Here is a 15,937-nt window from a genome sequence, read left to right as displayed (position 1 = left end):
AGTAGCTCAGTCGTGTTCAACTCTTTGCAACCTCATGGACTGTGGCCCACCAGGCTCCTCTGTCCGTGGGATTCTCCAGGCATGAATACTGGAGTGGGTTGCCATGCCCTCCCCCAGGGGAGCTTCCCAACACAGGGACTGAACCCAGGTCTCCCGCATAGTAGGCAGATTCTTTACGGTCTGAGCTATTGAGACACCATAGAAGCAACTTAAATGACAATCGACAAATGAATGGATAAAGATGATGTGGCGGGGGCTTTCTGGTGGGTAGTGATAGGAATTCGCCTGCCAATGCAGGGGACACAGGTTTGATCCCTGGTCAGGGAAGATCCCACATGCCACAGGACGACTAAACCCATGTGCTTTGGAAGCCCAGGCAAACTAGAACCAGTGCTTTGCAACAAGAGGAGCCACTGCTCTGAGAGGCCTGTGCACACCCACCCTGCTCTGTCTCCTGAAGGCTGTCCTTGTTGCCCAGGAGGTGTCCTGGATCCTGGGGCCGAGACGCTTTAGCTCTTACTGCTCATTCTCTGACATTTATTCTCCTTCCCCCTTCAAGGAACTTCACACTGATCAGAATGGCCATACTGAAAAGTCTATGAGTCTGAGTAGGCTCCGGGACTTGATGATGGACAGGGAAGCCTGGCGTGCTGCAGTCCATGGGGTCACAAAAATTCGGACAGGACTGAGCGACTGAACTGAACTGAACTGAAGGAGGCAAAAACTGTAAAAACAGGTACCAAAGTTATTACTGGAGACATACAGAAAGAGTTCGTTTATTTAAGAGGGAAGCAAGGCGGAAATATACACCCAGAAAGGAGTGCAGGCGTCCTGAATGAGCAATACAAAGAAGCTAGGCTAGGGATTTAACATACACATACATGTCTCTATCTTCCCTGGTGGCTCAGTTGGTAAAGAATTTGCCTGCAATAGAAGAGACCCGGGTTCAATCCCCGAGTCAGGAAGATCCCCTGGAGAAGAAAATGGCGATCCACTCCAGTACTCCCTTGCCTGAAGATTTCCATGAACAGACGAGCTGGCAGCTTACAGTCCATGGGATCCCAAAGAGTCCGACATGACTGTGTAACTAACCTTCTTTCACTTTCACTTCCATACATGCATCTTTTCTTCCCCAACTCCACTTCCATCCCCACCCAGGCTGCCACATGACATTGAGCAGAGTTCTATGTGCTATACAGTAGGTCCTTGCTGGTTATCCATTTTAAATAAATCAGTGTGTGCATGTTGATCCCAGACTCCCTAACTATCCCTTCCCCCTCATCCTTTCCCCCTGCAACCATAAATTCATTCTCTAAGTCTGTGAGTCTCCTTCAGGTTTGTATGTAAGAGCACTTGTATCACGACGTTTTGGATTCTGAGTGTGAAGGACCTCAGAAGGTGTTTCTGCTCCTCCGTCTGACGTATGTCGTTCAATATGACACTCTCCAGGTCCATCCATGTTGCTGCATAGGGCATTATTTCATTCTTTCTGAGGCTGAGAAATACTGCCCTGTGTATATGTCCCACATCTTCTTTGCCCATTCATCTGTGGGTGACGTGTAGGTGGCTTCCAAGTCCCGGCTACTGTGAGCAGTGCTGCCGTGAACACAGGCTGCACGTGTCCTCTCAGACCATGTGTCCTCAGAGTCGCCAGGGACATCGAATCCCACAAGATGGACAAAGGGTGAAACGTCATGACGTCTCTTGGGGGTTAGAAAACAAAAATCTTAAATACTTCAAGTTTCCTGGAGTACTGAGATTTTTATTTAAATAGCACTAGCATAATAAATAGGCTTCCCCAGTGGCTCAGATGGTAAAGAATCCGCTTGTCAATGCAGGAGACACAGGAGATGCAGGTTCAATCCCTGAGTTGGAGAGGTCCCCTGGAGAAGGAAGTAGCAACCCACTTCAGTGTTCTTGCCTGCAGAATCCCATGGACAGAGGAGCCTGGCGGGCTACAGATCACGGGGTCACAAAGAGTTGGACATGACTGAGCGACTAACACAGCGACTAGGCATGATAAATTATTAAGGGAAACAGTCATAAATAAAACTTTGTTCTATTGAAAATAGGCTGAGGTGATTTCTCCAGACACAGAAACAATCCCTGAGTCCTGTAATAGCAGATGGTATTTTTCTTGCAATATCATTTGCAAGAACGAGGTCACGAGGCAGAGTCTAATTATCCACAAACTAGAATATGATGAAAAAATGTCCTGTTTGTGGAGATTTCTTCAAGGACTTGAGCATTTCAGTGTAGAAATTCCATCACTTAGCACCAGGACAAAGTGGCAAAATAAATTGTTTCTGTTTGTTTTTTTTTTAGAGACGCTGAGTAGGATTTCCCCAAATGTGATAAAGCCCATGAGATGATGCATCTACTGCGTAACTGTAACTGGAAAACAGACTCAGGATTCATGGAGTCTGATGTCCTGGATCTAAAGTGAAGAGCAGGAGAGAGGCACCTGTCGCGCTTCCTGGGAGCACCGTCGCCTGCAGAAAAGAAAGAGGCCTTGGTCCAGGAGGCTGAGGAACTCCTGTCACCTTCTTGGGGCTGCCCCTACCCAGGCCCCCTCCAGCCCCGCCCTCACTGAGGGGCTCCTATGTCCTCCACCCCCACCTCCACCCCAGGCCCAGCAGCTTCTTGTCATCTCCTTTTTCCTTCCTGCATCACAGAGTCACCCCAGGCTCTGACACCGCCTGCTTAGGCTCGGGACTGGAGCCAGTGAGGAATCAATTGGCTCCCTTTACTCAGGTCTGGATCCTCCCTGAGGGGGGCCTAAAGGACCAGGGAGCAGGTCCCTGGAGGAGGGTCTTTGCTTCCTGACAGCCTTGGGGGCCTGCAGGCAAACCTCCATCCTTTGCTCCCCTCCAATCTCTGAGCCAGCAGCACACAGAGCTCTCAGGACCAGGTTCCCTGCCCCCCATCTCTTCCTGGTCCCCCCAGCTGGGCGCCTCCACCCCAGCTCAGGCCCACCATCCCCAGGCACCTCTGCTCAAGGCAGGGCCGCTTAGTGATAGAGGCTCTGGGTCCCCAGGAGGCTGGTGACCTGCAGGCCACACTGAGTCAGAACTGCTGCTGCTCCAAGAGCACAGGCCTGGCCTCAGTCCTTCCCCCATCTCTGCTGTGGGGCTCCTGCCTTACCTGCATGACCCAGGCCACTTCCTGTGAGAACAGGCCTTTGGAGTTGAGTCTGCAAAGGCCTTCCCACTCCTTCCTCCTGGGATGAGAGCCCGGCCCCTCTCATCTTGGCCCCTGGGTGGGTCCCCTCCCCGCTGACACATCATGTGGAACCCCCTGCTGCTCTCAGCCCCCATGAGTCCTGCCCTCTCCCTGAGTGCCTGCTGTTCTCACACCACCTACCGGGGGCCCTGCCAGCCAGCAGTCTGTGCTCAGTCAGGGGACTTGGCTGAACCCTTTAAGCATCAATAGGCCCTCGGCCTACCCGTGCCCCAGCCACCCCTCACTTCCCATTGGCATCTGACATGAGGACCTTTCAGGACTGAGGCCTGATCTTGCCCGAATTCTGCTCTCAGGTGATATGGGGTCTTATTCACTGGCTCATTTCCAGGATGAGGAGGTTCAGTGAGGGGCAGGGGTTGGCTGGGATTCACCTTCCCTGGCCTCACACCAGGCCCTGTGCCCCTGCCTTCCCTCTGAATTCTGCCCTCAGTACCTGTTCTTGTAATGGATATAGGCTAAAACGATGATTATGACTAAACCGGCGAGAACCCCGGTGGCGATCCAGGCGATGTAAGTGCTGTCTGGGGCCATGGGCTGCACTGTAGAGGGTCCCGTGGTCGGTGATGCTGCAAGGAGAGTAAGAGTGAAGCCCTGGTCCAGACCCCAAGCTCGGCAGATGCCTGCTCACCCCCCTGACTCAGGTACCCCTACTGTGCAGAGAGTTTACACACATCACATGGAGGCCCCTGTGATAGATCCTCAGGTGAGATGGGGGGAAGGGAGGAGCCCAGTCCTCACAGGGCTCTGACAGCTAATGGGGGAGCAAGGTTTCCAACACAGCCACTCAGTCCTGCTGTGACATCAGAGACGGTGACCTGAGGATGGAGTCCTCAGGAGCTGACAGCAGGGGTGGTATTGACACTTTTCCAGAAGTAGGATTGGTGACATCTAAAAGAAGATTCTGGAAAGAGGGAACAGTAAGAAAGAGATTGGGATCACAGAGATGTTCTCATTTTTAGGATCCGTGGGAATCCCTGTTCACTCGTCCAAAGGCCTGTGCTGTGAGGAGAGACGTCAGGAGCTGGAAGAGGAAGGAGGATGACAGAGCATCCCGGGGCCATTGTTCTCCCAGGACAGCTCACCTCTGACTGATCATTTTCACACACACAGAGGGGTGGGTCCATATCACCATGAGAGAACTACCACTTTCTCCTACTCTTCTCACTTACCCGCGGTCTTCAACATTTTCTCCCAGCGCAGCAAGAAATCCTGATACCAGCGCTGACAGTCTCCCATGGAGACCTTCTTGAAGAACTCCGTCACAGCTCTGTCATTCTCCCACTTCTCTTTCATCCGCCTCCCTTTAGAATGAACCATTGTCCAGTGTCCATTCTCCGAATCAAAGAGGAGGCACAGTTGTCCATTGAAGCCAAACTGCCAGGATCCACTGGTGTGTCCGTTGTCTTCTCGCCAGCATGTCATCCTGGCCTGCAGGGTCAGAGGGCCTGACCACACCGAGGAAAAGAAAGAGCTCAGCCTCTGAGCTTGACAGATTCTTTGCCCAACCTGGGTCCACCTCCCCTGGGCCCAGCTAATCTGGCCCTGGTCTCTCCTGCAACAGCTGCTCTTTCCATTGGACTACTAGGGAAGGACAATATCCAATTTTTTTTTTTTTTACCTGAAAACAGTGGATGCAGCTAAGCCCCCAGTCTACTCCTCCTGCATTTGGACTTTCTAACTCACCCTTGTCTATGTGTTTCTCCGATGTAACGTCAGGCATCTGCTCCTTGAGCAAGTCTCCAATGTCTCTGAGTGTGTCAGTCTGTGTTTCCCAAGCGTTCATACTTTTCACTTCCTCTCCCAATGGACTCATGTACTTGATCTTAGCTCTACCACAGTCATAGGAGAGAAAGACCTTTTGATCAACTTCTCCTTGAACCTCACACCATGGCTGACCATCTCTGGGCTGAGGATCGATGGTGACATTATAGGAAAGAGAATGAGCGTCTGTGAAGGCAAAACACAGTGAGGGTGAGGTTGGGGAAAAAGACCCTGAGGCCCCTTCCCCCAGTTATGTGAGAGCAGAGTAAAGTGCAGGGCTGGGCTGACAGAGCAATGACACCCCACAACACACACCACACAGCCAGTGCCCCTCCTCTCCTTGTGGAGAAGGAGGAGTCCCCTGCCTGGCAAATTTCACACATCCTGAGTGTGTCCCGTTGTCCACCAGGTCTGTTCCTAGCATCATAAGCTTTGCAGAGACATGCCAGGCTGCTATGCAGGAAAAGTCTAGATGACAGAGGACTGTCAGAATCTAACCCCGTGTCCTGTGAGAGATGGGGAGCCTGTGGGGATGCTCCTGAGGAAGCAGGATCACAGGGAGAGGGGCAAAGAGGGGACGGGTGAGCACAGAACCCCACATTGGAGAAGGGAGAGTTCACAACTAGGGGTCACAGGACTTAGCAAGGCCAGGGAGACACTGCTGATCTCCCATTAGGATGGGTCTTGGAAGCCTGGAGAAAGGCCTGGCCCACCTGGCAAGAAAGAGAAAGTCCAGAACTTCCAAGGCAGGTGGTAGAGGAGGGGATCAAAGGCTCAGGGAAGTGAATCTGCCAGGGCGGACACGGTATGAAAGGGCAGGAAAGTGTCCAGGCCACCAGGCACCATGGGAAAGCCTGATGGATTCTATGGAGCCAGAGAGGAAAGTGTGGATGAGAAGCATCTCCCATAGCTCAAAGATGACTTTTGTGGAAATCAGGGATAGTGGTAGGAGACCGTGTTCCTGTGGGCTTCCGGCAGGAACAGGGATGGAAAATGGGGAAAGATCAGATTCCAGGTGGAGTGTTGTATGTCAGGAGCAAAGTTGGTACAATGGTCAAAGTCATTAGTGAAAGTTGCTCAGTCATGTCTGACTCTTCTGACCCCCATGGACTATATACAGTCCATGGAATTCTCCAGGCCAGAATACTGCAGTGAGTAGCCTTTCCCTTCTCCAGAAGATCTTCCAGACCCAGGAATCGAACCCAGGTCTCCCGCATTGCAGGCAGATTCGTTACCAGCTGAGCCACAAGGGAAGCCCAAGGATACTGGAGTGGCTAGCGTATCCCTTCTCCAGCGGATCTTCCCGACCCAGGAATCAAACTGGGGTCTCCTGTGTTGCAGGTGGATTCTTTACCAACTGAGCTATCAGGGAAGCTGAAAGTGATTAGAGAGTCCCAATGCCAGCCAGGGCCTGACTGCAGAGAGTACAATGCTGGCTCATAGCACAGGGTGATCCTAGAGGCAGAGAGATGGTCAGTGAACCTGGATGCAAACTGCTTGATTGAGAGACAGAAAACAAGGAGAGACAAACACAAGACTGGATGATCAGTAGGCTGAAAGCAGCCATCCCTACCAAACATCCCTACCAAAATTTCCAGAACTGAGCTACTTCTCAGAAGGCATCACCAGAGAAAGAAGCCACGTCCCAGTGAGGAGGGCCCTTTCATCACCACGGCAAGTGCAGAAGTCCTTCGATACTCTCCCGATGAGCCACACGGTTATTTACTGGGGCAACTAACTCCAATACTTTGGCCACCTGATGTGAAGAACTGAGTCATTGGAAAAGACCCTGATGCTGGGAAAGATTGAAGGCCAGAGGAGAGGGGATGACAGAGGATGGGACAGTTGGATGCCATCACTAATGCGATATACATGAGTTAGAGTAAGCTCTGGGAGTTGGTGATGGACAGGGAAGCCTGGCAGGCTGCAGTCCATGGGGTCGCAAAGAGTCAGACACAACTGAGTGACTGAACTGAACTGAACTGGAAGTGCAGAAGGAGAAACTACTCCCACATTCATTAGACCCAGTGTGTTACTAACACCACGCACAGGAACAGTAGCATGATCATGGCCCCCGTGCTGTGAAGCGATGCTCCGAGGACCAGGCAATTAATAGACACCTGTGCCAGGTCCTGCTGACAGTGGTTATCTCTGGGTCCACAGATCCACTCAGTGTCCATTGCACACGTCCTGGGCTTCTGACACGAATGCACAGTCTGTGTTGTTAGTAAACTGCCATGGGTGAGGTACCATAGTCGTGGATTCCACATTCATTCTTCTCACCCTGACTCCCCATCCCCCGATAGTACATGGAGACAGTATCATCTCCTGGAGGAAATAATGAAAACGAGTACCAACCTACAATCTCCCTAGGCCTGCAGAGCTGTGGTCCCTATCTTATCTCCACTGAATTACCACTGAGGTCCTAGGTTCCCTCTAATGGTACATATGACACATTCCAGGCTTCAAGACCCTAGGTCTCTGCTGCAACTCCTGTCCTGGCACAAAGGCAGTCACAATTGATGAATGATGAGTGTGGCTGGACCTGCTTCTTGGGCAGATGACCCAACAGAACCGGTGACATCATAGCTTCCTGTGTTCAGAAAGGTGCTACATGCTGTAGGTGGCATTTTACTTGGAGGCTCACAACACAGACTCCTGGTGTCCTGAAGAAAGGACATACCACTTGCAGTGAGAAAGCCCATACCATTCAGTGCGGCTCCTGGTATGGTCCTGGGGCCTGGCAGAGATGAGGCCTCTGGTCATGGAATGTCAGAGTTGCCCATTATGATCTGGGTTCACCAACCCCAACCATTAGTTCAGATAGGCCAGCCGTCATAGGATAGAAGTGATTATGTGGCTTGGCATAACCAGGGCCACAGGGAACAAATAAGATGTGCCAGCAGGTCACCTAGGCCTGACACCAGAGTTGATACAGGTATGCTCACACCTGTGGCTTCATGCAGTGCCCCCTATGGCTCCTTGAACCAAGGAAGCCAGACTATAGCAGAGGGGGTGCATTAGCCCATAACAGCCAGATCCACACTCCTATCACAGTCCCACCACCAGAAGCTACAAGGCAGGACACGGTAAGTTTCTGGTTCATAAACAGACAACTGAGGCAGCTCTTGGATGATTCTCTATGGGATGGGTCACTCATTACTGGGGTCAGAAACCAGGATAGTGGACAAGTCTGGTTCTCAGTTGATTTACACATTATATTTGGCTCCTGCTGCTCCACAAACATGGAAGCTCCTTTTGCACTCAGAGACAGATACCAAATTGCCTAAAGAGACCTTGAGATTTACTATCTTCTGTAGAAAAAATTCTGTCAACTCCTACCTTAATCAATAACCATAAAAGGCTGCTGCTGTCCCAATTCCTAGACACTATGAATGTGGGACCAAAGGGTAGAAGTGGGGATGCCCAGCCTCACCCTCGAGCCCTGTGTCACACTCTGGGAAACCTGTTCCTGTCCCTCCTAAGTTAGGTCCTCGGGGCCAGGTGTGGGGGGGTTTGTTGGGTGAGTTATCAGACAGAGGGATAAGATGCCAGTTGAGAGAGGGCATGTTTAGACTTTCTCCAACTAGCTGTTGGAGGCCCTGGGCTTCTTGGGACCATGGACAAATGGGAAATAAATGGTCTCATAACCAAAACGGCTCAAGGGCGCCTTAGTGGGAAAGACCTGCCCCCCCCTCCCCCCATGGTCTCTGTCTGCCTCTTGTTTGTAGAAAAGTTTCAGTCAGCCAGGCCTCCTGTGAGTCTCAAAACAGTGGTTTAAGAGTTAAGGATTAGAACATGTGAAGATGGAGAAAGGAATACTCCTTAGGCTGGGAAACTGGTAACAATTTAGACTGTGACCAGCCACATAGCAGTGTCATGAAATTACCAGTTCCCTGAAAGATAACAAAGAGCTGACACAAGCCTCAAGTTGTTTCTACAGGAAGCAGACCCCCAGCACATAAAAACTGCTGGCGGCAAGCACGTAGACCCCCAGACTTGTTGAAACCATAAGCTTGGTGGTGCTCAAACATTCGCCTTGTGCCAACCACCCTGACTGTGCTCAAGACGCTGATGTGCCCCACAGCAGCCACCTCTGCTCCCTTTCTAACCTGGAAACTTAGAGGCGGTCTGAGAACATTAGGTCACTATTTCCCAGGGCTCCTGAACAAACCAGCTTCTCCTTTTCCATCACTTATTAACTTCACCAGTGGTAGGATCTGGGTCATAACCAGCTTCAATTAGTAACGGCCTGAACTGTCTGGGAGGAGCTTTGACTCCAGGGAGGCGCTGATCAATGGCTAGGCATTGAGAGCCTTCCTCATGATGCAAATGTAATTTTTTTTTAATAAACTGAATTCTTTAATTTTTTCAAGTGTGTTTAAAAATCCATTTTGTACTTAAGCCAGCCTTGAAGATAAGCACATAATCTGTTTACTTTTTTTTTTTTACCCAACAAAACTCAGGCACCCATTCTGTGCATAGCACTGTTCTAGGTGCAGTAAAAGGGATTCTTAACCTTAAACCATGATTGCACCTTCTGGAACTGTGTTATCCTCCTTTTCCAGAAAGTAAAAATAAATAAAATCACCATTGTTTACTATTGACCTGCCCCAAATCCACTTCTGGCTCTGAGAACTGCTGCTGCTGCTAAGTCGCTTCAGTCGTGTCTGACTCTGTGCGACCCCATAGACGGCAGCCCACCAGGCTCCCCCGTCCCTGGGTTTCTCCAGGCAAGAACACTGGAGTGGGTTGCCATTTCCTTCTCCAATGCATGAAAGTGAAAAGTGAAAGTGAAGTCTCCCAGTTGTGTCCAACTCTTAGAGACCCCATGGACTGCAGCCTACCAGGCTCCTCCATCCATGGGATTTTCCAGGCAAGAGTACTGGAGTGGGGTGCCATATGCTAGGATCTGCCAAATTTAAGATGTTTCAGTGAATTCCGCTCCTACTTTCCCCAAAGTAAGAAGGCAGAACTCCTCTTTATTTAAAAAAAAAATTTTAAAGGCAATTTTTCATGAAAGAGTAGTTTCTATTTCTATTGCATTTTTCTCTTTTTTTTCCTTCTAGCTTTTAAGTTTTCTTCCTCCAACACTACCTTTTCCTGTACAAGGCAACAGCATTTTTTCATTTTTCTTTTTCTAAGACAAAGTATTCTATCTTATAGACAAATAATTCCCAAGACTAGTGATAAATATTTAAAAAAAGAAGAAGAAGAAAGAAACTTAAGAGTTTCCCTGGTGGCTCAGCAGGTAATGAATCCACCTGCAATGCAGGAGACCCCAGTGCAATTCCTGAGTCAGAAAGATCTCCTGGAAAAGGGAGAGGCTACCCACTCCAGTATTCTTGAGCTTCCCTGGTGCCTTAGATGGTAAAGAATCCACCTGCAATGTGGAAGACCTGGGTTCAATCCCTGGGTTGGGAAGATCCCCTAGAGAAGGGAAAGGCTACCCATTCTAGTATTCAACCCTGGAGAATTCCACGGACTGTATAGTCCATGGGGTCGCAAAGAGTCAGACACGACTGAGCAACTAAGCCCAGCACATTCAAGGGTGAATCAACTACATTACTTTGATGAAGTAAAAACTAAAAAGCACTTGGCACTAAGCTAGTCCAAGTATTTGTGTTGAAACAATTTTAAAAACTATTTATTTTATAACACTGTTTAAAACTTTCTTGGTCAAAAAATTTATACAAACATTTTCAGTAAACCTAAAGAAAGTGATATCTAGAAAATATTCCACATCATTAAGTCTGTCTTAGAAAGTTCAGATGCTATGGCATTCCTAAGGCACAGTGTTCTGGAAGACAATGTGCTTCTGCGGTGCTGGGTGATGTATGTGACTGGCCGGCTCCACGTGGGCCTCAGCAGGCACCGTCCCCCTGATGCTGGGGGACTGTGAGAGGACAGTCAGACACAGGCCCCCAGGGCTGCATGGAACCCTGTGAGACACTGGGCCAGCTGCTGGAACTGGGCTTCTCCTCCAAATCTAAGGCCCAGCACAAGCCATCACAGCAAATGGTTCATCAGGACAGTTGATAGGCTGGGCTATTTGATGACCTTCTTTCATATCTCTAAAGAGTCGACATCCGTGTAGGGTATTTGACCCAGAGCCATGAGCTCCTACACTATCACTCTGAAGGCCCACACATCACTAGCACTGGAGAACTAAAAAAAATTATTTTTTTCATATCTATCTTTTTTTGGCTGTATTGGGTCTTAGTTGTGGCACTTGGGACCTTTTTGCAGCATGAAGACTCTTAGTTGCAACATGCTGACTTCTTAGTTGTAGCATGCGGGATCCAGTTCCCTGACCAAGGATCGAACCAGGCCCTTTCATTGGGAGTGTGGATTCTTAGCGACTGGATTACCAGGGAAGTCCGGAGACCTCATTCTTAACCAGACGTTCATGAGCCATCCATCGATCCCACTTTTTCACTGTCCTCCAGACAGTGAGAGTCCATGGGGAACAAGATTCTGGAGAGGGGCTATCTGTACTCTTAACTTGAGGTTGTCATCAATGGCAGAGCTCCTAGCAGCCAGGTCTTTGTGGAGGACTTCTCTTCTGACCAGGTAATCCATTCCACAGGCAATCTGACCTTGTGGACCAGGTCCTGTTGAGAAATTGCCTGAGGATTACTGGCCTCTACTAATTTGTGCTGCAGGCTTCCCTGGTGGCTCAGACAGTGAAGAATCTGCCTGCAATTCAGAAGACCCGAGTTTGACCCCTGGGTCAGAAAGATCACCTGGAGAAGGGAATGGCCACCCACTCCATTATTCTTGCCTGAAGAATTCCTCGGACAGAAGAGCTTGGCGGGCTACAGTAGATGAGGTGGCAAGAGCCGGACAGGACTGACTAATACACACAGAGACACACAATTTGCAATGCTGTGAAAACTATTTATGATTCTCCCAATTCGTGTAAGGCAATATCATAGGGCTTTTCTCTTTTTTCTATACACATAAGGGAAATAGGAGAAGATTTCTGTGATGAAGATCTCATAGCTTGCAATGTTCAGTGAATATCATTGTCACCTGAATTTCAGAAGCTTAATCTCTGTTTTTACAAATGATTGCTGTTTTTTATTTGGATATTTTCCATCTACATAAATCCCATGGAAAATACGCCCTAAACTACCTTCTTGGAGTACATCCTTTCCGTGGATAGAGTTATCCTCTCCTTGGATATTTCGATATCCTTCACCTTAGCTCTGGCCTCCAAAAGAGGGGCACTTCTCAAGACACTCCTCTACCCACCCACAAGGTAGGATAACGGGATGGAAGTACTATTGTTGGGTGTGTCTCCTCACAGATACTGAGTCATCTGGGACATGGCTGAGACAACCCTTGGGAACTACTGGACACTGATGCTGTCTTCCAGTTCAATTCTTGTCATACTATGAAGGTGCAAAACAGCTAATATTATTACTACAAGAAATATAACTGCACGGCAAACCCCTGTGCTGATATAAAACACACGGGTAGAAGTAGCTGGAGCTGCATGAACAGGATCATAAATAGTTCTGCTAGTGGCTTTGTCTAAGACCGAAGTTTTTTGTAGCACATTTTCCTTCCTTTCAAATTTTTGAAGAAGGGAAGTTTTTGAAGAATTTACTGTCAAGTTGAGCTGCATTTAGTATCACAACCTCATCATCTACTTTGCAGAAAAGGAAAGCTAGAGCCGATATAGTGCATGGAAATCCCCCCACCCCGTGCCCCTCGAACGCCCCACCCCCATCAAGCAGAAATGCCGACCTGGGGCAGGTCCACGAAATTGTCTACTTGGAAACCTGCTTATATTCAACTTGGACTCTGCAGGCCAAGTGAAAGGCAGGACATCTGTTTCGCTGGGTTAAAGGATAGACGTAGTGCCCAACAAGGCCACTTCTCTAATATATAAAGTTCTGCATCTAGACCAATGAGCCGAGGCACCTGGTCCCTGCTCAGGAAGAGGCTCGCACCGGCCCCCGGGGTCCTGGGTGAGGCCCGGGGGCCGGGGGTGGAGCCCTGGGGCCGGGGGTTGAGCCGTGCCGCGGAGCCTGGTGGCCAAGGGTGGAGCCCGGGGACCGGGGATGGAGCCCGGGGCCGGAGGTGGAGCCTTGCTGAGGAGCCAGGGGACCGGGGGTGGAGCCCTGGGACCGGGGGTGGAGCCGTGCCGCGGAGCCTGGTGGCCGAGAGTGGAGCCCGGGGACCGGGGGTGGAGCCGTGCCGCGGAGCCTGGTGGCCGAGAGTGGAGCCCGGAGAGCCGGGGTGGAGCCGTGCCGCGGAGCCCGGTGGCTGAGGGTGGAGCCCGGAGGCCGGGGTGGAGCCCGGGGCCGGGGGTGGAGCCATGACGCAGAGCCCTGGGGCCGGGGCCGGGGCTGGAGCCAGCAGCGAGGGCTCGGACAGGAGCACTCAAGCACGTTTCAGCAGGGAGTGCGCCGCCGCCGCCGCTTCCTGGGCACCAGGGTCCGCTCTGCGTTTATAACTTACAGCCGGGAAAGAGCGCTGGTCCTTCAAGGGCCGGGAGATGTAGGGACCAGAAGGGTCTCTGTTGCACAGGTCGGGGCGGGAAGGCGTGCTTTTCGGGGCGGGTCTGGGTCTATTCGCCGGATGCCCGACTGGCCCCAAACCGCCCGGCTCCAGGGCTCCCACTTCCAGGGGCGGTCTGGACCCTTGGGGGGTTTCAACCCTATTTCCTGCCGCGTTGCGGACCCCTCTTCTCCCAGCGTCACTTCCCAAATTCCCGACATTACTACTTCACCCAAGTCAACCCTGTTCTGGCCCGGAGTACCAGCAAGAAGCCGGGAGGAGCCTCCGAGGACTAAATGGGCCAGGGAAGGGAAAGAGGTGGGGGCGGCAGCGCCACCCTGTAAAAAGTTTCGCGAAACCCCGGGGACACCACCCCCATCCCCTTTACCGCTCATAACCCATTAAACCTCCTCGCGTTCCCCCGCCACGCTCCGCGCAGTGTCATCCCCGAACTCACCGCTGGACGTTCCGCTGAACAAAACAATTGGAAGCAAAACGAGGAAACCAAGACTGGTCTTGAAGCCACCCATCTCTCCCTTTGCCACCTGGATCCCTTTGCAGGAGTGCGAGGCTGCCAAGCCAGAACCCGCGATCCTCTCCCGCTAGCCCACAGCTGAGGTGTGGACCTCCACTCCTCCCAGGACTGCCTGGCCCGCCCCTCCGCTGACAGATTTCCTAGCAGTAACCACTAGGAACCCCGCGCCGGGGGCTGGGCGGGGCTCTATTAACAGCTCACTTGCTCACTAGCCCGGCCTCCCCGTGTGCTCGCCTGCCCACCTGCTTACGTAGTGCGCCCACTTGCTTACGTAGTGCGCCACTTGCAGGTGACTGGAGACCGCCTAGTTCTTGTTACTGAGGCTGAAACGCCAATACTTTGGCCACCTGATGCGAAAGAAGGGGCGTCACTGGAAAAGACCCTGATGCTGGGAAGGATTAAAGACGGTAGGAGCAGGGGACGACAGAGGATGAGATAGTTGGAAGGCATCACCGACTCGATGGACACGAGTTTGAGTAAAATCCGGGAGTTGGTGATGGGTTTGCAGTCCACGGGGTCGCAAAGAGTCGGAGACGACTGAGCCACTGAACTTAAGGCTCTTGTTCCTCACCTTGTTCCTTATCAGTCTTAAGTCTCTTGTCCCTTATCAGATCGGGGGCACTCAGGCCAGTCATCTGAGTTGGGAGGAGACAAGGAACAAAAGAAAATTCTTGTTCGGGCGCCTGGGTCGGGTCAGTCAGCGGACAAGCTTGTCCCTAAGTACCTGAATGGTCAGGGCATCAGTCGCAGTGAGGAAATCCCACCAGAGTCGCCATCTGTTACAGAAAGGGGGACTCCTTGCAGGGTGTGAGAGTGGGCTTTTGTCTAACACTGGGAAATGAATTGTTCCAGGAGACACACATGCTGACAAGGGAAGAGGCTTTTTTGGGAAGGGGCTACAGGGCGGAGAGCAGCAGGGTAAGGGAACCCAGCAGAACTGCTTTGCCACATGGCTTGTGGTCTCAGGTTCTTTGGTGATGGAGTTAGTTTCTGGGTCATCTCTGCCCAATCATTCTGACTCAGGGTCGTCCCTGGTGTCAGAAATGTGTTCTGACGAGCTTTATTGATATTTCTGAGGGTTTATTTATATAGTACTTACTTTCCCTTAACCCAATTAAATCCAGCTCAGTTACAAATTCATTTTCATGTAAAGACAGAACCAGAGATCTCCTTGTTTTATTGCTTCTGTTTTAAAAATGCTATTTTTTCCCCCTGACTCTGGGGTACCACAGATGGATCAGATGGTTCCTGAGAACCCAGGCGAAAGACTTACATTTTGGAAGGGAGAAATGGAAGCTCCCTTTTTTGTTTGTTTTGTTTTTAAAGTCTTCCAAAATGATTGTGAACAGTGATTGCAGCCATGAAATTAAAAGATGCTTGCTCCTTGGAAGAAAAGCTATGATAAACCTAGATAGCATATTAAAAACCGGAGACATCACTTTCCCAACAAAGGTCCCTATAGTCAAAGCTATGGTTTTTTCAGTAGTCATGTATGGACGTGACAGTTGGGCCATAAGAAGACTGAGCACTGAAGAATTGATGCTTTTGAGCTGTGGTGTTGTGGAAGACTCTTGAGAGTCCCTTGGATAGCAAGGAAATCAAACCAGTCAATCCTAAAGGAAATCAGTCCTGAATATTCATTGGAAGGACTGATGCTGAAGTTGAAGCTCCAATACATTGGCCACCTGATGTGAAGAGATGACTCATTGGAAAAGACCTGGGAAAGATGCTGGGAAAGATTGAAGGCAGGAGGAGAAGGGGATGACAGGGGACGGGATGGTTGGATGGCATCACTGACTCAATCGACATGAGTGTGAGCAAGCTCCAGGAGATGGTGAAGGACATGGAAGCCTGGTTCTTGCAGTCCATGGGGTCACAAAGAGTCAG

General features: G+C 50.6%; 1 protein-coding gene and 1 pseudogene across 2 annotated transcripts; both read right to left on the bottom strand.

Annotated features, from left to right (window-relative positions):
* Positions 1-760: 760 nt before the first annotated feature.
* LOC147366322 (UL16-binding protein 3-like) lies at positions 761-14,219 on the bottom strand. 2 transcript variants are annotated; one of them, XM_086318286.1, is made up of 5 exons: positions 13,973-14,219; positions 4,927-5,190; positions 4,413-4,688; positions 3,677-3,809; positions 761-2,492 (listed from the first exon to the last, which is right to left on the bottom strand). In XM_086318286.1, exons 1-5 carry the CDS (start codon positions 14,043-14,045, stop codon positions 2,438-2,440), a joined length of 801 nt encoding a protein of 266 aa, XP_086174412.1. In that variant the 5' UTR covers positions 14,046-14,219; the 3' UTR covers positions 761-2,437. The 2 variants fall into 2 exon arrangements, with proteins under 2 accessions (XP_086174412.1, XP_086174413.1); XM_086318287.1 differs by lacking the exon at positions 761-2,492 and having other exon boundaries at positions 3,677-4,144.
* LOC147366323 (uncharacterized) lies at positions 11,959-13,736 on the bottom strand (annotated as a pseudogene).
* Positions 14,220-15,937: the final 1,718 nt, after the last annotated feature.

This window comes from Bos grunniens, chromosome 9 (genome assembly GCF_055505025.1).
Source record: "Bos grunniens cultivar Pamir isolate PY7600 chromosome 9, Bosgru_T2T1.0, whole genome shotgun sequence".
NCBI classification, from domain to species: Eukaryota; Metazoa; Chordata; class Mammalia; order Artiodactyla; family Bovidae; genus Bos; species Bos grunniens.
This window is presented reverse-complemented; position numbering and strand designations above follow the sequence as displayed.